We start from the raw sequence: 27,892 nt of genomic DNA on the forward strand, positions 1-27,892 counted from the left end.
CCCGCCCCCTCTGTGCTTCCAGGTATTGGCGGGAAGATCCATCCGGCGGCTGAGTGACAGGCTCAGGTTCCTCTTTAGCTACTCAGTACGTCTAAACGGAACGGCCAATCAGAATCCCAAAGGCAGCCAAGCTCCGCCCACATCCCCGAGAAACGTCACAAACCTGGCTCCTCCCCGGGACCTTCTTCGCTGGCTGAGGCCGTGCAAAGAGGAGCCAATCAGCGCGGACGTCATCACATGAGTGGCAGGCCGCTGGGACCAATCCAAAGCAAAGCTGATGGAGAAGGGGGCGGGGAGGAGGCGTGGCTTACTATTGCAGCCGCGGGACAGACAGGAAGTGAGGGTGAGGTTAGGAGTGTATGTACTGAGACTGTTTACATATAGCGCATGTATGTATATAGCATGTAACATGTGGGAATCACATGCTAAGTGGGGCATGCTGCCCGGGGCACTGCCATGGGGCTCTATAGCGGGTCTGGTTGGCTCACACTGCGCTATGTACTAACTGGGACTAAACAGAACTACAACTCCCATGGTGCTTCACCAGACACAACTATGGCAAAGCATGCTGGGAGTTGTAGTTCTATAGCGGGTCTGGCTGGCTCACACTGCGCTATGTACTAACTGGGACTAAACAGAACTACAACTCCCATGGTGCTTCACCAGACACAACTATGGCAAAGCATGCTGGGAGTTGTAGTTCTATAGCGGGTCTGGCTGGCTCACACTGCGCTATGTACTAACTGGGACTAAACAGAACTACAACTCCCATGGTGCTTCACCAGACACAACTATGGCAAAGCATGCTGGGAGTTGTAGTTCTATAGCGGGTCGTGCTGGCTCACACTGCGCTGTGTACTAACTGGGACTAAACAGAACTACAACTCCCATGGTGCTTCACCAGACACAACTATGGCAAAGCATGCTGGGAGTTGTAGTTCTATAGCGGGTCTGGCTGGTTCACACTGCGCTCTGTACTAACTGAGACTAAACAGAACTACAACTCCCATGATGCTTCACCAGACACAACTATGGCAAAGCATCCTGGGAGTTGTAGTTCTATAGCGGGTCTGGCTGGTTCACACTGCGCTCTGTATTAACTGGGACTAAACAGAACTACAACTCCCATGATGCTTCACCAGACACAACTATGGCAAAGCATGATGGGAGTTGTAGTTCTATAGCGGGTCTGGCTGGCTCACACTGCGCTATGTACGAACTGGGACTAAACAGAACTACAACTCCCATGATGCTTCACCAGACACAACTATGGCAAATCATGCTGGGAGTTGTAGTTCTATAGCGCGTCTGGCTGGCTCACACTGCGCTATGTACTAACTGGGACTAAACAGAACTACAACTCCCGTGGTGCTTCACCAGACACAACTATGGCAAAGCATGTTGGGAGTTGTAGTTCTATAGCGGGTCTGGCTGGTTCACACTGCGCTCTGTACTAACTGGGACTAAACAGAACTACAACTCCCATGGTGCTTCACCAGACACAACTATGGCAAAGCATGCTGGGGGTTGTAGTTCTATAGCGGGTCTGGCTGACTCACACTGTGCTGTGTACTAACTGGGACTAAACAGAACTACAACTCCCATGATGCTTCACCAGACACAACTATGGCAAAGCATGCTGGGAGTTGTAGTTCTATAGCGGGTCTGGCTGGCTCACACTGCGCTATGTACGAACTGGGACTAAACAGAACTACAACTCCCATGATGCTTCACCAGACACAACTATGGCAAAGCATGCTGGGAGTTGTAGTTCTATAGCGGGTCTGGCTGGCTCACACTGCGCTGTGTACTAACTGGGACTAAACAGAACTACAACTCCCATGGTGCTTCACCAGACACAACTATGGCAAAGCATGCTGGGAGTTGTAGTTCTATAGCGGGTCTGGCTGGCTCACACTGTGCTATGTACGAACTGGGACTAAACAGAACTACAACTCCCATGATGCTTCACCAGACACAACTATGGCAAAGCATGCAGGGAGTTGTAGTTCTATAGTGGGTCTGGCTGGCTCACACTGCACTGTGTACTAACTGGGACTAAACAGAACTACAACTCCCACGATGCTTCACCAGACACAACTATGGCAAAGCATGCTCGGAGTTGTAGTTCTATAGCGGGTCTGGCTGGCTCACACTGCGGTGTGTACTAACTGGGACTAAACATAACTACAACTCCCATGGTGCTTCACCAGACACAACTAGGGAAAAGCATGCTGGGAGTTGTAGTTCTATAGCGGGTCTAGCTGGTACACTGTGCTATGTACTAACTGCTGGGACTAATCAGAACTAAAACTCCCATGGTGCTTATCCAGTCACAACTATGGCAAAGCATGCTGGGAGTTGTAGCTCTATGGTGGGTCTGGCTGGCTCACACTGCGCTATGTACTAACTGCTACAACTCCCATGGTGCTTCACCAGCCACAACTATGGCAAAGCATGCTGGGAGTTGTAGTTCTGTAACAAGGAGTTCTTTCCTGTACTCCCCTGGTGTAGGTGGTATTCTGAGTATATATTGTCCTGGCTCTCATGGGAGCCTGGTATTACTTATGGAAATCCTTGTATCCATGTATGGCGATATGTAAATCTTAATAATAAGATACAAAGCTGGGGTGTGATTCTATTTATATATATATATATAGGGTTTCCATAACATCTCTTAAAAATGAATATATTAATATGAAGTGCAGTTGTCCGAACTAAAGTTTACAGCACCTTCTAGGTCAGAGTGTCCGAAATCCATTGTCCAGCATTTAGCCAAAAATGACCAGATTTTAGGATATGAGAGCACTATTGCTTTTTGCTAAACAGATTTTAGGAAGATATTTGTGAATGACATTTGCAGTTTGTTTTAAAACTAGAAGATAAAATGTACAGTGTACATCTACAATGTACAGGGAGTGCAGAATTATTAGGCAAATGAGTATTTTGACCACATCATCCTCTTTATGCATGTTGTCTTACTCCAAGCTGTATAGGCTCGAAAGCCTACTACCAATTAAGCATATTAGGTGATGTGCATCTCTGTAATGAGAAGGGGTGTGGTCTAATGACATCAACACCCTATATCAGGTGTGCATAATTATTAGGCAACTTCCTTTCCTTTGGAAAAATGGGTCAAAAGAAGGACTTGACAGGCTCAGAAAAGTCAAAAATAGTGAGATATCTTGCAGAGGGATGCAGCACTCTTAAAATTGCAAAGCTTCTGAAGCGTGATCATCGAACAATCAAGCGTTTCATTCAAAATAGTCAACAGGGTCGCAAGAAGCGTGTGGAGAAACCAAGGCGCAAAATAACTGCCCATGAACTGAGAAAAGTCAAGCGTGCAGCTGCCAAGATGCCACTTGCCACCAGTTTGGCCATATTTCAGAGCTGCAACATCACTGGAGTGCCCAAAAGCACAAGGTGTGCAATACTCAGAGACATGGCCAAGGTAAGAAAGGCTGAAAGACGACCACCACTGAACAAGACACACAAGCTGAAACGTCAAGACTGGGCCAAGAAATATCTCGACTGATTTTTCTAAGGTTTTATGGACTGATGAAATGAGAGTGAGTCTTGATGGGCCAGATGGATGGGCCCGTGGCTGGATTGGTAAAGGGCAGAGAGCTCCAGTCCGACTCAGACACCAGCAAGGTGGAGGTGGAGTACTGGTTTGGGCTGGTATCATCAAAGATGAGCTTGTGGGGCCTTTTCGGGTTGAGGATGGAGTCAAGCTCAACTCCCAGTCCTACTGCCAGTTTCTGGAAGACACCTTCTTCAAGCAGTGGTACAGGAAGAAGTCTGCATCCTTCAAGAAAAACATGATTTTCATGCAGGACAATGCTCCATCACACGCGTCCAAGTACTCCACAGCGTGGCTGGCAAGAAAGGGTATAAAAGAAGAAAATCTAATGACATGGCCTCCTTGTTCACCTGATCTGAACCCCATTGAGAACCTGTGGTCCATCATCAAATGTGAGATTTACAAGGAGGGAAAACAGTACACCTCTCTGAATAGTGTCTGGGAGGCTGTGGTTGCTGCTGCACGCAATGTTGATGGTGAACAGATCAAAACACTGACAGAATCCATGGATGGCAGGCTTTTGAGTGTCCTTGCAAAGAAAGGTGGCTATATTGGTCACTGATTTGTTTTTGTTATGTTTTTGAATGTCAGAAATGTATATTTGTGAATGTTGAGATGTTATATTGGTTTCACTGGTAAAAATAAATAATTGAAATAGGTATATATTTGTTTTTTGTTAAGTTGCCTAATAATTATGCACAGTAATAGTCACCTGCACACACAGATATCCCCCTAAAATAGCTATAACTAAAAAAAACTAAAAACTACTTCCAAAAATATTCAGCTTTGATATTAATGAGTTTTTTGGGTTCATTGAGAACATGGTTGTTGTTCAATAATAAAATTAATCCTCAAAAATACAACTTGCCTAATAATTCTGCACTCCCTGTATGAGTCCTATAATATGCCAAAAACCCTGCGCTAATGTCACGTTGTGTTATCTGCACCAAACCATGAATTGCATATCACACACCAGTACAGAAAAAATAGAATATTTAAAAACTCGAAAGGAAAGAACAGTGTACGATAACCATAGCTGGCCTGGTAAAACAGCTGAGGGGACGGATCCTTCTGCTTTGGTTATTGTGGCTTGCAGAATAATTTATTTTCATAGTGTTCAACTCTTTAACCTCTGAGTGACAAAACTATATTGTAATTTAAGTATATATTTCTCAGAATGGATCAGACTCAGCGACTGATATCCGATGATGACGAGGAAGATGTCGGCTTGGACAGGGAGAAACCTGTGGCCAACTTGCACATGTTCCAGGGAACATATGGACCGGCACAAGGTGAGTGTGACCCCTATACTCATTCCTACCGAGTCCCATCACCATGGTATATATGGAGACAAATAGTATATTCATATAAACACACAGCGGTGTTATTTTTATATTTTCTCTATTTTGTTGCAACTCGCTTGATTTTGTAAGCATGTACGGGTATTTCAATTTCCATAATTTTAAACAATACTGCTCCACTTTTTGTTTCTTTTCCGTTGATCCAAAGAATCACAAATTGTTGTAGCTGCAGTATGCAGGTATTATGCCACAATATATTCCAAATAATCTACTTTTGTTGCTATTATTTACACAAAATAAACGCCAAATTGAGTATTCGTTTTATAAAAGTTGTAGCATATAAACCATGATGCTCTCTTTGCAATATGTGAATGAAAATTAGATCAAAAAGAATGGATGATCTTCCTAAACACTTCTAAAATGTACTCCATAAAATAAGAGCAATAAATGAGTTGAAATATGAGGCGTGCAAATTCAACTTGGAGTATATTTTATTATCTTCTTCATTAACTTTGTTTAAGATTGCAGGCAAAAAAATAATATACCGGTATATTTTTTTGTTTTATATTTATTTAAGAAAAATCCACTGCTAATTAAGTAGTAATCTTTACAATATCTAAGGGGATAATTAATCAGGTATATCATGGTGCATAATGCAAAATGTTGAGACAGTGTCTCTCTCTCCTTTAGCTCTTTGCCCCAGAATAACCCCTGTTTTTGCCTTGATAAATCTCGTCCTTACTTTGAAAAGAACAATGTGTGAAGGGAGAACATAGCAGTAATGCCAACATTTCTCTTTTCATAAATACTTTGCAGCACTTAAAGCACCTTCCCTTAAAGGGTTAAGACACGTTTCTCTAGCCTGCTGCAGTGGTAAACATCTCTGGCCTTCCTGTTGATATGAGGAATATGTCCTGTTTTGCACAGTTGCTATTGTACATGAATTAATGATTAACCTACCTGTGCTATCAGTGTGTGATAACCATGCAGCTGCTGCGTGGGCCATAAAGACTGCAGATCGACATGATGTCATTTTTAGTTATTTAAGTTACCTCCAGTCTTGTGGACCTGACGTAAGTAGTCTTGTAGCAGGACCCAGGTACAGGACAAAGCTCCTTCCATCATTGATTAGGATCTTAGAAGGTTACATTGTGAACCCTGAAGGTTAGCAGTGACCCGTAGGTAGCCACCCCAGCTGTTGCGGAACAATAACTCCCTAGATGTTTTGCCAACCTTCACTTCTACATCAGCTGTGGTGGGCTATTTGTTGGCAATTCCTCATGTGGGTATATTAGGTATTGGCGAGCCAAGGCTAAGGCCCATCAAACAAGAGGACATGAAAGTGATGTATCTTTGCAGGAACCAAAAAAGAAGGGTACCTGGGATTGAAACCTAGCATGAACAAGAGAACAGGAACATGAATACGGGGATCCTAGACAAGATCCACACAGTTTGTCCTCACTGCCATAAATAGTACATCGTTTCTTGTATGGGAACAATGCATATTAAATACAAAGACCGTACAGCAGAAGCTTCGAGGAAAGGAGCCATTGCTGCAAATGATGGGACTCTAATAGAAAGATGAACAGAGTAGACATAAATGCATTTCCGCTAGTATGCGTGAATCAAATGCATTGAATCGATCTGGACAGAATTTTCCCATTCAGTCTTATTCAACGAATAAATCTTAGACAGATTGATTTGTTCAGGCACAGGGGAGAGCTCAGGACGTGGCTCACACTAGGCAGGGGGGAGGGGCGGGGCTCAGGAGGTGGCCTGCTAGGAGGGGGGGGAGCTCAGGACGTGGCCTGCTAGGAGGGGGGGAGCTCAGGACGTGGCCTGCTAGGAGGGGGGGAGCTCAGGACGTGGCCTGCTAGGCGGGGGGGGGGGGGAGTTCAGGACGCGGACTGCTAGGCGGGGGGGGGGGAGTTCAGGACGCGGACTGCTAGGCGGGGGGGGGAGTTCAGGACGCGGACTGCTAGGCGGGGGGGGGGGGAGTTCAGGACGCGGACTGCTAGGCGGGGGGGGGGGGGAGTTCAGGACGCGGACTGCTAGGCGGGGGGGGGGGGAGTTCAGGACGCGGACTGCTAGGCGGGGGGGGGGGGGGAGTTCAGGACGCGGACTGCTAGGCGGGGGGGGGGAGTTCAGGACGCGGACTGCTAGGCGGGGGGGGGGAGTTCAGGACGCGGACTGCTAGGCGGGGGGGGGGGGGAGTTCAGGACGCGGACTGCTAGGCGGGGGGGGGGGGGGGAGTTCAGGACGCGGACTGCTAGGCGGGGGGGGGGGGGGGAGTTCAGGACGCGGACTGCTAGGCGGGGGGGGAGTTCAGGACGCGGACTGCTAGGCGGGGGGGGAGTTCAGGACGCGGACTGCTAGGCGGGGGGGGAGTTCAGGACGCGGACTGCTAGGCGGGGGGGGAGTTCAGGACGCGGACTGCTAGGCGGGGGGGGAGTTCAGGACGCGGACTGCTAGGCGGGGGGGGAGTTCAGGACGCGGACTGCTAGGCGGGGGGGGAGTTCAGGACGCGGACTGCTAGGCGGGGGGGGAGTTCAGGACGCGGACTGCTAGGCGGGGGGGGAGTTCAGGACGCGGACTGCTAGGCGGGGGGGGAGTTCAGGACGCGGACTGCTAGGCGGGGGGGGAGTTCAGGACGCGGACTGCTAGGCGGGGGGGGAGTTCAGGACGCGGACTGCTAGGCGGGGGGGGAGTTCAGGACGCGGACTGCTAGGCGGGGGGGGGAGTTCAGGACGCGGACTGCTAGGCGGGGGGGGGAGTTCAGGACGCGGACTGCTAGGCGGGGGGGGAGTTCAGGACGCGGACTGCTAGGCGGGGGGGGAGTTCAGGACGCGGACTGCTAGGCGGGGGGGGAGTTCAGGACGCGGACTGCTAGGCGGGGGGGGGAGTTAGTGCAGTAGTAAGTAGTGTAACACCTGTTATGTGTTATTCTGTTCTTACTGATCTTATCATCCAACGTCTTTCTCTATCTCTAGTCCTCTGTTTGTGATTCTCGTGATCCAGCTCTTTGTATCAGCCTGTGGTTAATCTACACAGCATTCTTTGTTTCTCTCTGACTTTTTCAAATAATTATTTGCATCTCCCTTTTATCAGACCTCCTCCACATGTTTCCTCGGTGGCATGTCGGTAATCTTGATGACCGCTGCACGTTCTTTGCTTCTCCAGCGCTCTTTATCCAGTGGGCTGATACCAGTGATAGTCTCTGAAATGTACACAGATTAATCCCGTGTTTCTCATTTAAGGAAAAAAATCTTCTATGATTTGATTGTAACATAATTCAGCTCACTCGCAACTTTAAAGCACTCGATTCTTTGACCTTTTTATGTTATCAGAGACGCACTTCTTCCTACATTGATAATGTTATTTTATGCAATCTTACCTTTTTGTTTAATGCATTCCAGTTTTACTTCTTGTGTGTTTTATATATATTTTTTTATTTCCAGACTATGCCATTTACCCCGGGCAGAATATTATTGGTCGCCACGCCAGTTGTGATATAACCCTCCCTGCGCAGTCTGTATCCAAGAAACATGCAATTTTAGAGGTCCGGGCAGATTGTCACACCATCTGTGACTGTGGTAGTATGAATAAAACCCGTCGAGGGAAGGCTCCCCTCTCTCCTAATGTACGCTATGCCTTATCCCACGGTGACTTTGTGCTCTTTGCGGACGTGGCTTGCCGGTATAGCATAAACAAAGAATTAGAGAAGATACAGAAAGCTGAACAGCAAGCGGTACTTGATGAAACTGAAGACGATTCTCTTTTGGTGCCCGGAACACAGGCTACCCTGGTAATTGAAAAGACCCCAGGAGCGGCTATACGCAGGATGGGGCGAGGGGCAATATTGGCAAGAGATTCTGGGGATGAAGAGGAGAATGAAGAGGAGAACAGGAGTGGGTTAAGTGAAGAAAGGAAAGGTAGGACAAACCGGTTTTACTGTGGGATGAGATTGGTGGGGGTGTCGTGGGGTTGGTATGGTAATTGTGTCGGTTCTGATTCTGAAACGTCTTGTATTTTGATTCTAATGGTCTATAGATGGCTCACATTCGGCTAACAGTTCCTATCTTTTTAGTTATGGTTTTATCAATACAGTAAACTACTTTTATAGAGTAAACTAAATTAAATCACTTCTACTTTAAGGTGAGATGGAAAAAGTAAACCTTATTAGATAGAACTGTGAGAATCTTACACATAAGCTGGGACAACTCTACATTTTGTAAGGGTGGTTCGATGTACAGTTAGTGTGGTCACAGATTGCCAGCCTAAAGAGCTTCCTTTATTTCAGGATTTGGCCCATTCCAGAATGATAACAAGGCATCAACAACTGGGACTTTCCTGTCTCCCACTACAGACACCTTTGTTCCTGAGAGGTAATTCTGATTCACACAAAATCTTATGCAACGTTGAATTGTGTTGATTATAGCACACTGAGGCGTATCTACTAAGCTGTGAACTCAGGTGATTTGAAAACCAGATTTATTGAATTTAGACCAAAATGGGCAAGTTGTTGTTATAGCAGACTAAGAGAAATGTTCAGTTTAATTTATTTATTATTAATTGTAACTTGCTCTACCTGATAACCCTTTAACACTAGCACTATCTGCACAATAGCTACACTAGCACTATCCATATACTTATGAAGGGCTTTGTAGTTAAAAAAAAAAAATTTTTTTTTGTTTTTTTCTTTAGTGATGAGGAAAATGACACCTCTATCTCTCCATGTCGATTTCCTGCACTCAATCTTCACAGTGACAGTGATGCAAGTATTCATGAGACACCCACGAGGAGAGAGTCATTTGTCCCCTCGACTCAGAGCTTTGTCACCTCTCCAGCTCTAACCGAAAAGAAGACTTCACTAGCTACAGATCCTGGGCCATCGAGTGAAGACAAAACCAGCATGTCTGCTCCAGCTGGCGTTCACATGAAACTATTTGATGGTGAAAAATACGTTGGAGATTCTTTGACTGTGAAGACCAAAGATGATGCTTCTTACATCAAAGACAGTACTCGGAGAGAACATGGACCAGACTCTGCCCCAATTATTGGCAACCCAGCTTTTGGACATGAAGGTGCAGGTTATGAAAAGGGTACAGGACCATCAGGTACAAACATGAACAGTGATAAAGCTGAAATTGATGAGGCTTTGCATCCGGTGGAAAACCAGAGAGAAACATCTGGAATTACATTAAAAAGCAATGTGGATATTAATGATGACGTCACAACTTCAGATAAGGAAAACGAAAACAGGAAGTCTGCAGGGATTGTTCTACACAGTGACTCGGATGATGAGGAGCAGGCAGATGATTTGTCTGTAGATGTGAACACAAAACCAGGATTTGACTTGCATAGCGATACAGATGTTGATGACAATGCTGCATCTTCAGCAACAAATCTCCCATCAGAGAAGACTCTAGAAGTTAAGCAAAGCACAAGCACTGTAGAAGACAATGACCGTGCCTCAAAGAATTCTGTGGAGTCCACGCTTAATTTGGAGAGTAAAACAGATGCTAAAAAAGACCACACATCTGTCGGTGCAGGTGTTAAAGAGCGCGAGACCAGCGTAATCCCGAGTGACATTGATACAGATGTTGAGAAAGAAGACAGCATATCTGTCAGTGCTTGTATAAAGATGAGGAAGACCACAGGAATCATCAGTGACAGTGATACAGATGTTGAAGACGACCGCACATCTGTCAGTGATGGTAAAAAGATGAAGACCACAGGAGTCATCAGTGACAGTGATACAGATGTTGAAGACGACCGCACATCTGTCAGTGATGGTAAAAAGATGAGGAAGACCACAGGAGTCATCAGTGACAGTGATACAGATGTTGAAGACGACCGCACATCTGTCAGTGATGGTAAAAAGATGAGGAAGACCACAGGAGTCATCAGTGATACAGATGTTGAAGAAGACGATCGCACATCTGTCAGTGATGGTAAAAAGATAAGGAAGACCACAGGAATCATTAGCGACAGTGATACAGATGTTGAAGAACAAGACGAAAGCACATCTGTCAGTGCTGGTACAAAGTTGAGAAAGACTACAGGAATTAACAGTGACAAAGATACAGATGCAGAGAGCAACAAGAATGTAGAAGATGATATGAAAGACAAAAAAGCAGAAACCAGTGAGCACAGTGATACTGATGTTGAAGGGAATGATGACATTTTGAAGGTGGATACAAAGAAGCAACATGTTGAGTTCAACCTTGACAGTGATACAGATATAGAGGATGACTCCATGGATGTGAAGAAGTCTGATACAGAGAAGACAGAAAAGACTACCTCTCCTGTGCAGATTACTGTAGATGCTGGAGAAAGCTCCAAGACAAATGTTGAAAAAGAAGCAGTGCTTGGATTCCACATGGATAGTGATACAGACGTAGAGGAATCTGATGAAGATCAGTTGACTAAATCCTCTATTACTGATGATGAGAAGAGTGTGGAACTTGGAGTCCAAGCCAAATACCATGGCAAGAACTTTCCTTCAGAAACTGATCGAGAGCCAAGTAATACAGATGTTCTTAATCAGAACACCAGCCCAGCTATCAACCTGGAAAAAGACAAAAAAACAGATGAGGTGGGCAGTGGAACTGCTGAATTACACATGGATACAGATATAAAAGATGACAACACAGTATCCCAAGCATTCAGATCCAAAGGTGACCAAAGTTGCGGTGGTGGTGCTCACGAAGAGCCTGAGAGAGGCCTCAAAATAGGCACAGAGAAGGACACGGCTGGATCGTGCCAGGCTACAGAGACTAGTATGGTGGGTGAAGAACAGAAAGAGGAAGATGCACCAGCCAGTGTAGACTTGACCATTGCAACAAAAGACAATAAACCAGAACCTGAAGGTACGTGTTATCCATTTTACTTCTACTGACAGTGAACAATTTAGAAATTACATTAAAATAAATACATTGCAGGTACAGATTACTACATGTGTGAAACCCAGTGTTACCTAGAACCAGAAGAAAAATGCTTAGAATTTCCAGGTACCGTTTATGGTTATATTTTTTTATATATATACATATCTACAATCTCGCCTCTGTTACAATCCCACAAACAAGTTTCTCACATATGATGTTTTTTTTCCTCTCTTTCCAGATGATGATGATGATGTTAACTACGCAGAAGAGCCTACACAAGCCTTTATCAGTTCCACCTGGGTCGAACCAGATCCATTTAAACGTAAGCGTTGCTAAACCCACACAACACTGTCAGGTCTGTTATGGCAAAGGTTGAAAAATATCTGACAAGTACAACTGGCCGGTAAAACCAATTTAGGAATTGACACTATTGGTTTAATTTATTTTTGTTGAAGGACATTATACAGTCTAAGAAAGACCTCAAATACTTTACAATTTTACGTTCTAGCAGTAATCTCCAAGAGCATTGGCTCTCTGCCGTTATTCCGTTACTCTCTAAAAATGCATCCAACCACCACCCCAAATCCTTACTTTATTAGAGCCTGCCATATCTACTGTAATAGGGATACTTATCTTTCTCTGGTTATGCATTCCCTCCTCTTGGTGGAAGTTTTCATCTCCTGACTACTTCAGAAGAAGACCGCTGACCCAAGGGTTAAGACTAAGTAAGACTGCCACAAGGTAGTCATTTTCAGACACACAAATAGGGACAGCTTCCAATTGTAAAACAAATGGGACAAAGGTCTCAAAGATAATGCCAATAGTGTACTAGTTGGGATTATTTCACCAAAAATAGATTCATGGCTCAACCACTGCTTTCTTATGATCACCACTTGCTTGTGGCATGAGATGATTTTTTTTTTTTTTTTTTAAATGTTGTGTTACTAATAGTTTTTACTGATGTTTAATTTTTTACTGCTTTTTTTATAAACAGGTCCTGCAGATCCTGTTAGAAGCCCCCAGATCTCACCTGTGCGCTGTGAGTATTTTTGCCACATTGTGTATGTCTGCACATTTAAGTAGATTTATAATAAAACATTTTTTTTTTTTTTTTTTAAAGTTGCAAAACCCGGAGAAACCAATGGAAGCAGCAGAAATATTACATTCGTTTTCATTGGTGATTGCTCCACATTTAGAGCTTTCCCCATCTAATCTGTTTGCAACAACTTTAGAACTCCTCCCCCTTCAGTCAGCCATATTATTTAAGTTTTCCAATCACAATATTGCTCATTGCATACGGCATAATAGTTTGAGGAGCATGGAAGGCAATTTATTATGGAAAGACTACTGCCAAATTCCTAGTTCAAACCAGACGCAAACCTTGTTAAGAAGAAACTAACCAACCACGAAGGCAAAAATATATTTATAAAGTAAATTCTCCAACCTTTCTAGCGGTTTTCTTAGCATGTTGTATATTTTAGTCCATAAAAAAGCGATGTATATTTATTTATTTTTTTGCATTATGGATCAACATATAATGCAGGAGCTTAGCATGGAGAGCTATAGTCCCCCAAATAATCTTTTTTTCGGGACTATAGTGTTCCTGCCATAGTGACCTCTGTCCCCCCTTTTCTTTATAAAAATGTAACCTAACATTCTTTACTTGCCTTTAGTCTCCACTGTCGTTGCAGCAGCACGATCTGCCTCTGTTATCGCCATTAAGCATGACTACTTTTTATCCAATCAAATGCTTCTCATAGAGAAGTATTGAATCCATTGCTTCCTATGAGAAACATCAGAGACGTCAAAAACCAAGTCAGACTTAGTTATGGAAGCGGTGGCACCACCTAAAGGCTGTCAGGATGACGCCCACTAGAGGCGTGTTTTAACCCTGAAATGTATCTCCAAAATAATAGAAAAACAGAGCCACTATACCCAGATCATTTCATTGAGATTAATCTAGATAAATGGAATAGTTATTCAAGCTGAGAATATTTAATACTTCCATTACCAGCATAAGCAAGAGATTAGAAGTACCTTTGTAGTCTTTTCTTCTCTCTTTGCATATCGAGGGTATTAACTGAACTCCTTTTCTTTCCCACAGTTAATACATCTGAAGAAGAGGTGGATGAGAATGTTGTGGCAGAGACTCAGCCTTATTTCTGTGAAACTGATACACCTGATAGAGAGCCTATCCAAGAGACCACTGAGACAGAGTCTGAGAGCACGGAGACCCCTAGAGTCACTCAAGAGATTCCCAAAGAAATCTCGCAAGACGACACGCAACCTGTCTCTCAGTATTTGGCAGCCCTATCGACTCATGAAATAGTTACCACAGCACCCCCGAAAAATGTGATGCCTGTTGGCGTATGGGAAAAGGTTACACACCTGAAAGATGACACAAAAGGCAGAGATGAAATTGATGTGGCTGAAGAGGCCACACAACCTTATACCTTGGATGGGCTTAACTCTGATGGGGATGCAACGCAGGCTTTTAGCTTGCATGTCCAAACTACAGAGTACAATGTGCATCTACCTGAAAGCAGTGCATCTCATCCTAGCAGTCTCAACGTTCCTACTGATGGCCTAAGTGGACCAACCACAGGAGATGACACACAGCCTTGCAGCCTTGGTGTGCCTTCCACCATGGAAGATACCATGTCTGATAAAACGCATGGGATTTTCATTGAAGGTGAGTTCTGTGTTCGTAAGGAATTGAGTTTTAGGGTTATTGAGCACCAGCTGGGGTGCCAAAGATAAGTGTCCTCACGGCAATGGTTCACAGGAATTGTATGTATCGTGGACACCTCTTATGTTTTTTTTTGTTTGTTTCTTTGTTTTTTAATTATACGTTTCACTTTTCACTAAATTTATGTGATGTATATGTAAATAAAAGGAGCCTCAGAACTTTATTTCATTGTAGGCAAACATCCTTGGGATAGGAGAGTGGTCACACTCCTAGATAATCTTAACATTATTGGCACATTTGGTCAGTGATGTTATTTTTTTTCTGTTTCAATGACGTTCATTTTATTCCATTTATATTTCAGCTGAGTCACAAATGCATGAAAATAAGGAAGAGGAAGAAAGTTCCAATAGTGCAGAGGTAAGGGTGACTTGTGAGATGTGCATCCACTGGTTGCTTGTACTGATTCACATTCTTTGGAATCTAGGGATAATGATGCCCAAGGTTCCAAAGAAGGTGGTATGCAATTGTATTCCAGCATGACTTCTGAATATTCTGTTTTTGCAGACAGTGGTGGAAAAGGTTGAAGAACATACAGAAGAATCTATTGCACTACATCTTTCCCCGTCATTTGTGTCAACTGAGCAGGAGGCCAGAGATTTACAACAATCTTTTGGTGGTATTGTAAATGAAAAGACCATTACAGATGAGTTTGAGGAAGAAAGGAAAAGTGTAGCAGAGATAATGGAAGCAGGAGATACTAAGAGCCAAACTACTGAAAAGAAAGAGGATAACACATCAACTGTGAATGAAAGTCGTAACAAGATCGATGTCGATGTTAAGCCTTCGACATCACAAGATAAGGAGGATGAAAGGGAAAAAACAGCAGCAAAAAAAGAAAACAAAGATGAGGTGGAAAGTCAAGAACTTGCCAACGTGGAGCATCCTTCTACTAGTTTTACACCTGAAGAGTCACCAAGGTGTTCTGTAAACAATAAGAAGGAAAATGATTTTTTTGCAAATGAAAAAAATGAAGCCGATTTGTCGGAGAATAGCATGAATCAATCCAGTGGTTCTGACAGTAGGGATGGTGTTTGTGCCACAGTCCAGAGGCTGGAGACAGACTTCAAGTTGCATAAAGATGGTGTGGTCAGTAAAAAAACTGCTTCAGAGGAGGTTATTAAAGCTGAGCAAATTATAGAGCCAGAGGAAAAAGATGAGACGGTTGCAGTCTCTGACAGAGTTGAGAGCAGTCATTCTGAAAAGAAGAGAACACAAAAGTCACATGCTGGGAATACTGTGTCTGTAGAACTGGAGAAAGAAGGTGAAGCTTCAGTTGATACTACAACTGAGCAGGAAAGAAAGTCTGAAGAAGTAATCACAGACAAAGTACCAGGAAGAGAAAAATTCAAAGCTTCATGTAGAATTGAGGAAGAGGCTGCAGGAGAGACCTTGAAGGCAACTGGGAAATTACTGTCCACCAAGAAGATTAAGAATACTAGGGAAGAAGTGGAAGCAAATGAACATAAGCCAATAACTAGCAAAGTGGTTGAAGAACCAGTGAGCAGACCAGTTTCCAGAAGGACAAGAAAAAAGTCAGCAGAGGAGGAAACATGTGAACAACAGAAAGACAAAGGAAAATTAGAGGAACAACCAGTTGGTAGACCAGCCTCCAGGAGGACAAGAAAGAATCCAATGGTGGAGGTAACAAATGAGCAAATGGAAGACCAAGGAAAGTCTGAGGAGGACCCAGTCAGTAGACCATTTTCCAGGAGAACAAGAAAGAATTCAACAGGAGAGGAAAGAAGTGAACAAAAGGAAGACATGGAACAAACAGTCAGTAAACCACCCTCCAAGAGAACAAGAAAGAATTCCGGTGAGAAATCAGGAGAACTTACAGAAGACAAAGAACACGTGGAGGAAAAAACAGTCAATAGACCACTCTCCAGAAGAACAAGAAAGAGTTCAACAGGAGAGGAAAGAAGTGAACAAAAGGAAGACATGGAAATATCACAGGAAACAACAGTCAGTAAACCACCCTCCAGGAGAACAAGAAAGAAATCAACAGGCGAGGAATCAAGAGAACTTTGGGAAGACAAAGAACAAGTGGAGGAAGAACCAGTCAATAGACCACTCTCCAGGAGAACAAGACCGAGCTCAACAGGCGAGAAATCAGGAGAACTTACAGAAGACAAAGAACACGTGGAGGAAAAAACGGTCAATAGACCACTCTCCAGAAGAACAAGAAAGAGTTCAACAGGAGAGGAAAGAAGTGAACAAAAGGAAGATATGGAAAGATCACAGGAAACAACAGTCCGTAAACCACCCTCCAGGAGAACAAGAAAGAAATCAACAGGCGAGGAATCAAAAGAACTTGGGGAAGACAAAGAACAAGTGGAGGAAGAACCAGTCAATAGACCACTCTCCAGGAGAACAAGACAGAGTTCAACAGGCGAGAAATCAGGAGAACTTACAGAAGACAAAGAACATGTGGAGGAAAAAACGGTCAATAGACCACTCTCCAGGAGAACAAGACAGAGTTCAGCAGGAGAGGGAACAAGTAACCAAAAGGAAGACACAGGAAAATCAGAGGAAGAACCAGTCAGTAAACGAATCTCCAGAAGGACAAGAAAGAATTCAGCAGGGGAAGGAACATATGAACAAAAAGAAGATACAGGGAAATCAGAGGAAGAGCCAGTAAGGCCAGTCTGCAGGAGTACAAGAACAAATCCCACCAGGGAGGGAGCACATGAACAAAAGGAAGACACAGGAAAACCACAAAAAGTACTAGTTGGTAGGCCATACTCCAGAAGGACAAGAAAAAATTCAACAGAGGAAGAGACAAACAAAGGAAACTCACAGAACGATCCAGATAGCCGACCAGTTTCCAGGAGGACAAAAAGGAATTCAAAAGAGGAGGAGGACAAGGAAAAAACTGAAAAAGAAGGGTCAGTACTTGAACAAACTGAGAGGGATGACCCACTTCAAAGATCAAGAAGGACCAGGAAGAATTTGGAAGACAGACAATCAAATGAAGAGAGCATTGAAAAGCTAAAAAAAGCAGAAATAGAAAAAACTGCCTCAAGAAAGGAAGCTTCAGAGGTGGAGAATGTTGTTTCAGGCAGACAACCGGTCACTAGAAGAGCAAGGAAGAATTCCACAGGAGAAGAAGTTGAGAAATCTGAAGTAGAACATGCACCAAAAAAACGAACCTCTTTAAGAGGTAGAAAAAACTTAGAGGAGGAGAAATCCGGGACCGTGGAAAATGTTGCAGAGCAAGATGATTTAGCTGGTAAACTAGCTCATCGAAGGGGAGTAAAAAATTCAGGAGAGGATCCCAAAAGTAGAACGAATGAGGCAGCGCATACAGAGTCTGAAGTTAAAGGCAAGTATAGAAAGCCAACATCGAGAACAAGGCGAAAAGTGTCTCCTGATGGAGATAGTGATATTAAAGAGAAAATTGCATCTGAGGAAGAAGTAACCGGGATTAGTACTATGAAGGAAGAAAAAAAGCAGGAGGACAATTTAAAGGGAGACACGCCAAGACGCACACGGACCTCAACTATGGGCCTCAACGAATCCCCACAAGCTACCACACCACTTCTGACAAGAAAGAGAGGACAAGGACAAAAGGATGGAGAGGTGGAGATAAAGAGGAAGAAGTCTGAAGAAGGGACTCAGCTTGAAAAAAGTGAAGAGGGTAAGACATCGCCACATCCAAAAGAGAAAAGAGGCCGGCCTAGACGATTGTTGGCAGCAGCAGAGGAAGAAGACACAGAGAAAGGAAGTGTAAGAGGAAAGGTAAGTGAGCATGATCTTACTATCACTATCTATACCTGTTTTTTTTTTTTTTTTTTTTAATTCTTTATTTTTCGTTTTTGGTGCATATTATAGTTTTACATACAGGTGTGCACGTTAGTGCCTAAAATATATAACTGAGATACAATTCCTTTTGAGTTTCGCACCAATTTTGGGTCAAGCATTAACATTCAGAGATAACATCAACATATTAAACATTAAATGATACGCTGTCTAGATGAGTCAATATGTTTCGTATACCCTTGTATTTAGGGTGAAGCCTTATGTTTGGTATCAGTGCTATAACCTGCGGTTTATGGGTTTGCTGCTAATAGAGCTCTGAGTGAGCGTTAGTGTGTTGGCATGCTTATGGTGTCTATGTTGCAGAGAATCCGTGTTCAATTAACTAGTTCTTCATGTTGTGCTGAGTGGGGGGGGATCTGCCGCAGGTGGCGTGTTTGTATCGATTAAGTACCCCTGACCAAGGGGGCAGCGGGGGGGGGAGGGGGGAGGGGGGGGGGGGGTGTTGGGTTCCGGACGCCAAGTGTTTGTGTACTGATTGTGCTGAGTGTTGTGGTGTCGTAAAAGTGAACAGAAAAATATTGATGGGTATCCAACTAAAACATAAAGTACACATTATGGTCACAGCATGGAAGGTGTGCCACTATTATGTTGGTAGTGTTCATGGTGTCGTTTCTTGTTCTTCATGGTACAGGTTGTTGTAATCCGCCTTGTCCCGGGTCAAACTGGGTAGGGCGCTCAGGGGTCCGGGTCGTCATCCGAGGACTGTTCGTGGGGTTAGACAGTCCCAGGATATCTAGGAGGGGTGACGCTTCCTCCACTGAGGTTAGAACATGTGTTGTTCCTCTGTGTGTGATCTCCAAAGTTCCGTTTGCGCCCCACCTGTAGGCTATATTTGCTGAACGAAGTTGTGTGGTGAGCGGTCCATAGGTTTTGCGCCATAAGAGGGTGGCTTTAGATAGGTCTTGAAAGAATGTTAATGAGGAGTTCTCAAATGGTAGTGGAGTCTTGCCTTTCAGCCCCGCCATTATGTGTAGTTTGTCTTGTATAGTGACGCATCTAAGGATGACATCTCTGGCCGGTGGGGTTTTTAGGTGAGGGGCGCTAGGTAAGCGATATACTCCGTCAATTGAGATCTTCTTTGCGAGTGACTGTGGCAGCACGGTAGCCAGCAGGCGCCTGACATAGTGCGGCAGTTCGTCGGCAGTTATCGTCATAGGTATGCCCCGGATCTTAATATGGGAGCGGCGCTGCCGGTCTTCAATGGTTGACATTTTAATTGCCAGGTAGGTATGTTGTTGCTGTAGCTGTTTGATGGTGTCATCCATTCGGTTCATATGAGAGTGGACTTTCACTACTTCCTCCTCCGTGTTTCTCACCCTTTCTGTGACTGTATGTAGTTCAGTCTTAAGGATGGCTGAGTCAGCTGCTAAAAGTTTGTGGATCTCTGTTAGGAGGATCTTAAGGTCTCGTTTGGTGGTTGGGGCTGAGTCATCTGTGGACTCCGGTGGTGGTGCCCGTGGCTCCGGTGTAGGCCCTGGGGAGTCAGGTCTGTGCAGTATATTGGTGTGTGCACTCATCTGCTGCAGTGCCTGTGTGTGCTCCTGAGGATCAGGGCCCTGGTTTGCTTGGGTTTGGGGCCTTGCATGTGGTGGCGTTATGGTGAGCTCAGAGGGGGTAAGGTCTGATGGTTTCATATGGGTCGCCTGTTCTGTCTGTCGTGTCTGAGACGGGCCAGGCAGATTGGGGCTCTGTTTAGCTGTATTGGGTGCCTGGGTAGGATTCCGGCCTGTCTGCTGAGGCTGCTGGCTTGGAGTTAGTAGGCCGTTGTAGCATGGCCCCTATATCCCTGTCCCCAGGCGTACCTTGTGGTTTTTGAGAGCGTCGCCCCATGGCTGGTGTGTGAGCTGGGACGATGGATTGGTCCCACAGGTAATGTTCGTCCCTGAGCTCTGTCGGGTGCCCGCACAGGAATTCCGCGAGGCCGGGGATCGCTGGTGTTTGGTAGGCCCCGTTTTTCCGTCTCCTCTTCTGCAGCCGTTGCGGCTGAAAGAAAGGCATCAGGTGGTGCGGTGCTTTGTACCGATGCCCGTGTGGTGAGTGGCAAGGCTGGATGGGTTTTGGGTACTTTGATTAGCTTGGATTTAGTTTTCAAAGTTGGGAGCTTAGCGAAATGGCGTCCGCTCGGGTCTAGTAGCAGGCTCCGCCCCCTATCTATACCTGTTTTGAAGTGCCTACCTGTGATTTTTGAGTGATCTATATGAGTGCAGCTTAGTTGGCTACTTTTATGGCATTTCTTTAACATAGTGAAGAATTCAAAACGTGGTTCCAAAACTCTGCACTCCAAAGTATATAAATTGGCATATAATGGTATTACATGTTGGGAAAGCAGCCGCCTGTTTCAATTTTACTTTAACATAATGAACAATTCTAGGATAGCTTAGAGAGAGGATAAACCGAGAAGCAAAATGTTCCGTGTATGGATGGGGCATTCCCAAAGCACAATTTGGCTGCTGAATGGCATGATGTTTCATAATAATTTGTTACACCAGGTAAGCAACTTCCTGCATGTGATTTTCATATTTCCCCATTAATCTCTTGTGTCAGGAAGTGTTAACTCCTCTCCCATCCCCTGCTGGAAGGAGCCGTCAAAAGCCAAGTGCAGTGTTAAACAGCCCGGCCGAGGTCCAGACCCCAAGACGCACCAATCGCTCCACAGCCGTAGCAGGATCTTCCAGCCCTTATATCTCTCACCACCTAGCTGCTCCCAAGGTCTGCCTTTCAGAGTATCACTGCACACGGTCTTCACTAACTTACCACATTTTATCTACTTCTAACTCACCAATTTGTATTCAGTTTCCTGTGTTTCCTGTGTACTGTTCCTAAGATGTCCTGTATCCTCTTTTTTTAAAAAAAAATTTAATTCCATTTTACTATATACATCTTTCCCGTATTTCTTGTTAATTTACACTTACTGCCTTATTTGGTTGTTACACCATGCAATGGTTGCTTTGGTCTGCTGCATATTGGGTTCCCGAGGTCAACTAATCTTTTGCTTTAAAAAAGTAAAGTAGTGAGAGCACTCAAAACATGCAGTTAAAAACTTTATTACCAGTATCGTCCTGGATAAATAGCTAAAACAATAAAAGAGTGTGGAATACCACTTGAGTAAGGCTTTCCTGCCGAAACGTGTCGTTTTATATGTTTTTGAGTTTATATCAAATACATAATTTTAATTTGATCCTGTATCCTGGAATATTTGGAATTTTACATCCAGAGACAACTCATCTACATTCTTCATATCAATACAAGGTGTCCAGCATAAAAGGTTTAATCTCTAACCAAAGCCCTTAGTCTGAGTCAGCTTGCATAAGTGACTCAGAAACATGTGAGTGCAACCAGTTACATATGGTCATTTTATAATTTATGACAATATTACCCTATGTCCTTTTTTCTCTTTTATTGTTTTAGCTATTTATCCAGGACGATACTGGTAATATAGTTTTTAACTGCATGTATTGAGTGCTCTCACTACTTTACTTTTTTATGCACTTTATTCTGTGTGGTGAGTGATTCACACTTGTAGCACCAATAGTATCGATGATAGTAGCACCAATTTTATCGTTTCCCCCATACTCTCAATATTTTAATCTTTTGCTTTCACTATCTCCATCTCAGGTCCTGTTTACAGGTGTTGTAGACTCCGACGGGGAGGAAACAATCCGGAGTCTGGGCGGAGACATTGCAGACTCTGTGTTTGATTGTACACACTTGGTAACGGACCGCGTTAGGCGAACTGTTAAATTCCTCTGTGCTCTGGCTAGGGGAATTCCTATCATCACTTTGGACTGGATCGAAAAGGTGCATCTTAGTGCTAAATTAGTATTTTCAATCTGCTCCGTCATTAACGTACTTCCCTGCACTGCTGTTTACTGATGCTTCATTTTTCAACGATGCACTCGTTACCTCTTGCACCGTCTTTTTTTTTACTTTGTTTTTCCCCATGCCGTGTATGAGGAGGGGTTGCTTTCTGTCTTTGTTATATTGCTGTGGTCACTTTCTGGTTTTATATGATACATTTCTGCTGTTTACTTCTCTGTAGTGTAAGAAGAGTGGGTGCTTTCTTTCGCCAGATGGATTTTTGGTGAATGATAAAGAGCAGGAGAAAAATTTCAACTTTGTTTTATCTAAATCGCTGCAGAAAGCAAAGCGGAAAGCATTATTCGAGGTAAGTTTTCTCATTGTGTGTCATACACAGAGAGATATGACGTACGTTTGTAATGCCAGGATTGAATGGATGTCTGCAAGGTTAGAATTAATTTAGATTAATGGAAAATGTCTGGCCCAAAAAAAAAGGTCACACACTTCAATTATTTTAATATTTCATTGGACCGCCTTCAGCTTTGATTACGGCACGCGTTCGCTGTGACATTGTTTCGATAAGCTCCGGCAATGTCACAAGATTTATTTCCGCCCAGTGTTGCATACCAAGATCTTGTATTGATGATGGGAGAGTCGGACCACTGCGCAAAGCCTTCTCCAGCACATCCCAAAGATTCTCAATGGGGTTAAGGTCTGGACTCTGTGGTGGCCAATCCATGTGTGAAAATGATCTCTCATGCTCCCTGAACTACTCTTTCACAATTTGAGCCCGATGAATCCTGGCATTGTCATCTTAGAATATGCCCGTGCCATCGGGGGAAAAAAAAATCCAATGATGGAATAACTTTGTCATTCAGTATATTCAGGTAGTCATCTGCCCTAATTCTTTGTGCACATAATGTTGCTAAACCTAGACCTGACAAACTGCAGCAACCCCAGATCATAGCACTGCCCCCACAGGCTTGTACAGTAGGCACTAGGCATGATGGGTGCATCACTTCATCTCCCGCTCTTCTTACCCTGATGCGTCCATCCCTCTGGAACAGGGTAAATCTGGACTTATAAGACCACATGACCGTCTTCCATTGTTCAGAGTGCAATCTATATGCTCCCTAGCAAATGGAAGACTTTTTCCCCCCGATTAGCCTCACTGATTAGTGGTTTTCTTAAGGCTACACAGCTGTTCAGTCCCAATCCCTTGAGTTCCCTTTGCATTGTGCGTGTAGAAATGCTCTTACTTTCACTATTGAACATAGCCCTGAGTTTTACTGTTGTTTTTCTACAATTTGATTTCACCAAACGTTAAATCCAGGTGGCGACTTTTTTATTGGCTAGGCAGCGTATATTGTAAACAATGCCCTCTCTTCTGTGTCTGTTTTCTCATAATTATAAATCCCTGCTTAATATACACTTTAATTGTTATCTCAATGGTGTTTCTGAACTGTCTCTATCACACTGACACGACTTGTACAGTACACAGTTAGAATTGGAAGGGGGGGGAGGTTAGAGTTTGTAGGTGGTAAATTTTCCTAATATTATTATTACTTATTACTTATTATGCAAATATGATAAGACATATATTCTATCTTCAAGATCCACAATTATTAGATGAACCTTGGAGTCACAGGTTGTGATGCCCAATAAATTGGAACTCTTGATGTGGAAGGAACTACTGGGTAAATCTCATTTTTTTACGCAGATTGAATCATATATACTTAGCCAATCTTTAAACATCTGGCAAGAAATCAAAAAACTGTTGGGTTATGTAAACAAGATACCAAAGACTTGTTCTATAGCGGTAATTGAGCAGAATGTAACTGATTTATCCTTGAATATTTGGTTTGAACACGGTATAGATACTATTTGATATTATGATTGACAATAGATTGATATCATTTCAACAGATCGTAGATACCTATAAATTACCATCTAGAGAAATCTTTACGTATTTAAGGATTAAACATTACTTACACTCCTCTATTATTGATAATATATCTACAATTTCTAATCAATTGGAAATCATATTTTGTAATAGATCTAAGAAAAAAGTCACATCATTGGCGAATGTCCTGTTAAAAGAAATAGGTCAGATACCTATAAAGATCATAGATTACTGGGAAAAAGAATTAGACATATCAATATCAGAAAAACAATGGTGCTCATCTATTTCTCACTTAACAAAATAAATACACGGTATAAATTTGGTAGAATGCCATTTTAAATTAATATATAAATGGTATTATACTCCATCTGGACTATCAAAGATGTATCCACATTTACAGAATATATGTTGGAGATGTGGGTCGTTTGTTGGGACATATATACATACTTGGTGGGAATGTCCGATTGTAAAGATATTATGGTCATGGACCTACGATGTTTTGTATGAGTTGTCTCATAAAAGATTGGAACAAAATCCAGCTGTAGCGATTTTACATTATAATTGGAATTTGGACACACAAAGAATTACATGCATAGCATCTCATTGTTTTGTGGCTGCCAAAATTATAATTGCCAGAAACTGGAAATCATCTATTCCCTTCCAAAAAACACATCTTATTAATCAAATTAAATACCAACTCTTGATGGAAAATAATCTTACCAATAACATATCGAGCTCAACTCTTAAAAAAGGTATTTACAAACTGTGGTTAAACAAAGTGATATCAATCTATGAATGAAAATGGGTAGCCCCCTACTATTTGTTAACTGTAACAGTAATGTAATGATCTAAAGGTGGTGAAAATACGGGTAATTCTATTAAATTTTTATGACCTAATGTCAAGATGAATGGGAACCGCGGGTTTGTTTTACTATTATCTACCCCTTCTATGTGTAGAAACATTGATATAGTCCTGGACGATCATTAGTTGTGCTTCATTAAGATGTCTTATCGGATAGGATTATAATACTTATTTTGCTTAAAGGAACGATCATAGATAGTTATCAATATCAATGGAAAACAATTCAAGACTCAATGATGTCTACCCTAAATAATATGGCTTCCCCGCCTACTAAATCCCGGCCCATACTGAAGTAACAATATGCACAATTACTATGTTTTTTTTTCTTTTTTACTCCTGACTGATGATAACTAGCTGGGATGGATCTATCTCTGTCTGAAAGTATGAATGAATGTGTGAAAGATGTATTTATTTTTTTAGTAAGTCAGTCAAATTACGCTTTATGATGTATTTTTTTTACGATATTTTTTTATAATAGGACAATACATTTGTGATTTGAATATGATGTAAACTAAAACCAAAATCCACAAATGTTTTTGATATGTTTAACGAATATCATCCAATATATTGGCTGACTGTACAAAACAAAAATTATTAAATAAAGATGATTAAAACAACAACAAAAAAGAGTTTGTAGGTGGCTGGGTTTAGGGAAGTGAACATTCTTACTGTGTAAATCACTATTTATTTCCTTACAGGGCTATGAGATTCATGTCACAGCTAATGTGAAACCAGATCCAGAACACATGAAGGATATTATCCGCTGCAGTGGAGCAACTTTTCTCCCCAAATTGCCCCGAACCTACAAGGTAAGAGCCAAATAGCAAAAACAAAAATTCCTTGCTCCTAGCAGAAAGCACAGCACAGGCCGACTATATCTCTTTCCTCCTTTCCAGGAGAAATGTGTGATTGTATCGTGTCAGGAAGATGCCACCCGATGGAGGGGGGTTCCATCATCTGTTCCCATAACATCTGCAGAGTTCATTCTGAGCGGCATTCTTCAGCAGGAAGCCAATCCAGCAGCTTACTTATTGAATGACAGCACCAAGGATGCAGCTCCCACACCAGCTAAACGAAGACGCTGAAGTGTTTTCATTACTTTTTTTTTTTTGTTATACACGTATTAATCTTTAGGACTTAGTCATTGGCATTATAGGCAAAATGTACAACAAAAAGTTGGGCTTAATTTGCTTTTTATGCATTGCGTGTTTGCCATTTTTGTTAAACGCTGCTGTAATTTGAATAGAATTATTACAGCAATGCCTACAGTTGCATTTATCCAGTAGTTATCAGCTGGGAGCCATCTTAATATTCATTTAGGATGAGTTCCTGTAGAATTTTTATGCTGATAACATTCCTTGAGATTATCTAAAAAAATGATAGAATTTGGCAGTCCCAACCAGAACACAGACCTGCACACCTCTCTAATATATATAGGGGCTTATTTACTAAATGGAGCTGTGGGGAATTGCAAAGATCAGGTCCGAATAGCAAAAAGAGAAAATTCTCCAACCTTGGCTGTGTTTGCCATCTATTTGAAATGTCCCCTGCCATTTATCCTCCATTTCAAGCCAATGAAATAATCACAACATTCTATAAAATTTTGGAGAAGAAACTGATGTTTGCAGCAATATTATAACAAAAACACGCGTGCACCTACAGCTGACAGGGAAATATTGTAACTCAATGTAAAAACAAATCCGTTATTCGTCACCTAATGTCACTGAATGTAAAATGTATATGTAACTAAGACTTTGGCATTTATGAGACATGCTGTTACGAGGAAACTTATCAAATAGGCAAAAAACACAAGATATTATGCACGTGTAATATGTTGTGTTTTAATAAATCGTATATTTCACTTTATCAAGGGATGTCCAAAAAGTATTGATGCCTTTGTGATGCATCTGAGTGGTCTCTCACATCAGGCCAGATCATATTGTGAATTTCAAGCTCTACATATTATGTTTGGGTTATCGGTTTAGTGTGTGAGAATATTTTTTCCCAGTTAAATCCAAATGGAAAACTTGCGTCAGAAATAGCTGATCTGGAAAAATTCTACACTATAATCTCATGGTGGCCTTTTTGTCATTTGCAAAATGTTGTAGTTTATTGAATAATCCTGTCCTTACAAGGTGTTGAAGCTGCACAGATTAGCTTTCCAATCTGTAGGTTCCTCAAAATGAATTAAAGAAACCCCCCCAAACACTCAGTGATGTCATCAAAGTGAAAACCGGAGCTTAGGCACTGCTCTACCAGCCCTATGTATCAAATTAACAGAGATCAATTCTAAATACATTACATTTATATATCAGTGACAACGCCAAGATGGAACGTAGGAGACACAATGTGTCCATTAAAAATAAAATATATATAATATGAAATCTGCTGACTCCCTGATTTGGGAGTTTGTGGTTTTTAAACCTATTAAAATGAAATTTGTGGCATTTCTTGCTCTCTTCATGCAGGAAGTAGAATTAAAATGTAGCATCAATGAGCGTGACAGTCTATTGATAGGCAAGATCTGGTACTAACAGCCCTACTAGCTAATGCAGACATATATTAAGATGTGATATCTGCAGGGCATGAATCAAGTAAATAACGGCCTCAGAATGCCGCCAGTCATGGTTAAATCCCAAATCAAATCCAAGATATTCACACTGGTGCCTGTATTCATCCATAATGTTTTGGGTTATTTTTGTAGTATCTCATTGCAACAACACCAGATAATTAAAGAGAGAAAGAAAATGATCAGAAATGGCACGTTTTAAAGAATTACTAAGCCAAACCTATTTTTGTTTGTTTGTTTCTCTTGTGCATTACTTTTTAAAACCCAGCTTAGAGTGATTTGCCGTGGAGATACTTTATCGATTTGAGAGATCATACCAATCATTATTCCGTGTGAAACAACGTACCGTAGATCTGTACATAGACCGGGGCCCTTTTGTGTATATAATAAACGCAGTATTTTTGTTTTGTCATGTTTGTCA

General features: G+C 42.5%; 1 protein-coding gene across 3 annotated transcripts; it reads left to right on the forward strand.

The window, feature by feature from the left end:
• Positions 1-280: 280 nt before the first annotated feature.
• MDC1 (mediator of DNA damage checkpoint 1) lies at positions 281-27,883 on the forward strand. Of its 3 annotated transcripts, none has more exons than XM_063431374.1 (17): positions 281-343; positions 4,760-4,875; positions 8,343-8,816; positions 9,185-9,269; positions 9,589-11,756; positions 11,829-11,897; positions 12,010-12,093; positions 12,766-12,810; positions 13,876-14,463; positions 14,822-14,877; positions 15,025-16,264; positions 16,346-18,258; positions 20,884-21,048; positions 21,955-22,137; positions 22,379-22,504; positions 25,601-25,711; positions 25,799-27,883. In XM_063431374.1, the coding sequence occupies exons 2-17, from the start codon at positions 4,761-4,763 to the stop codon at positions 25,985-25,987; spliced, it is 7,611 nt and encodes a 2,536-aa protein (XP_063287444.1). In that variant the 5' UTR covers positions 281-343; position 4,760; the 3' UTR covers positions 25,988-27,883. The 3 variants fall into 3 exon arrangements, with proteins under 3 accessions (XP_063287444.1, XP_063287445.1, XP_063287442.1); XM_063431375.1 differs by having other exon boundaries at positions 9,589-10,553; positions 10,788-11,756; positions 15,025-18,258; XM_063431372.1 differs by having other exon boundaries at positions 15,025-18,258.
• The last annotated feature ends 9 nt before the right edge of the window (positions 27,884-27,892 follow it).

Source organism: Pelobates fuscus, chromosome 9, assembly GCF_036172605.1.
Source record: "Pelobates fuscus isolate aPelFus1 chromosome 9, aPelFus1.pri, whole genome shotgun sequence".
NCBI lineage: Eukaryota > Metazoa > Chordata > Amphibia > Anura > Pelobatidae > Pelobates > Pelobates fuscus.

Excerpts from the sequence above, each read along its gene's own strand:
- MDC1 (XM_063431372.1), top strand. The coding sequence starts at position 4,761 with ATGGATCAGACTCAGCGACTGATATCCGATGATGACGAGGAAGATGTC. Across the intron at positions 8,817-9,184 it reads GTTAAGTGAAGAAAGGAAAG|GATTTGGCCCATTCCAGAAT; the intron begins GTAGGACAAACC and ends CCTTTATTTCAG. Across the intron at positions 14,464-14,821 it reads GCATGGGATTTTCATTGAAG|CTGAGTCACAAATGCATGAA; the intron begins GTGAGTTCTGTG and ends TTTATATTTCAG.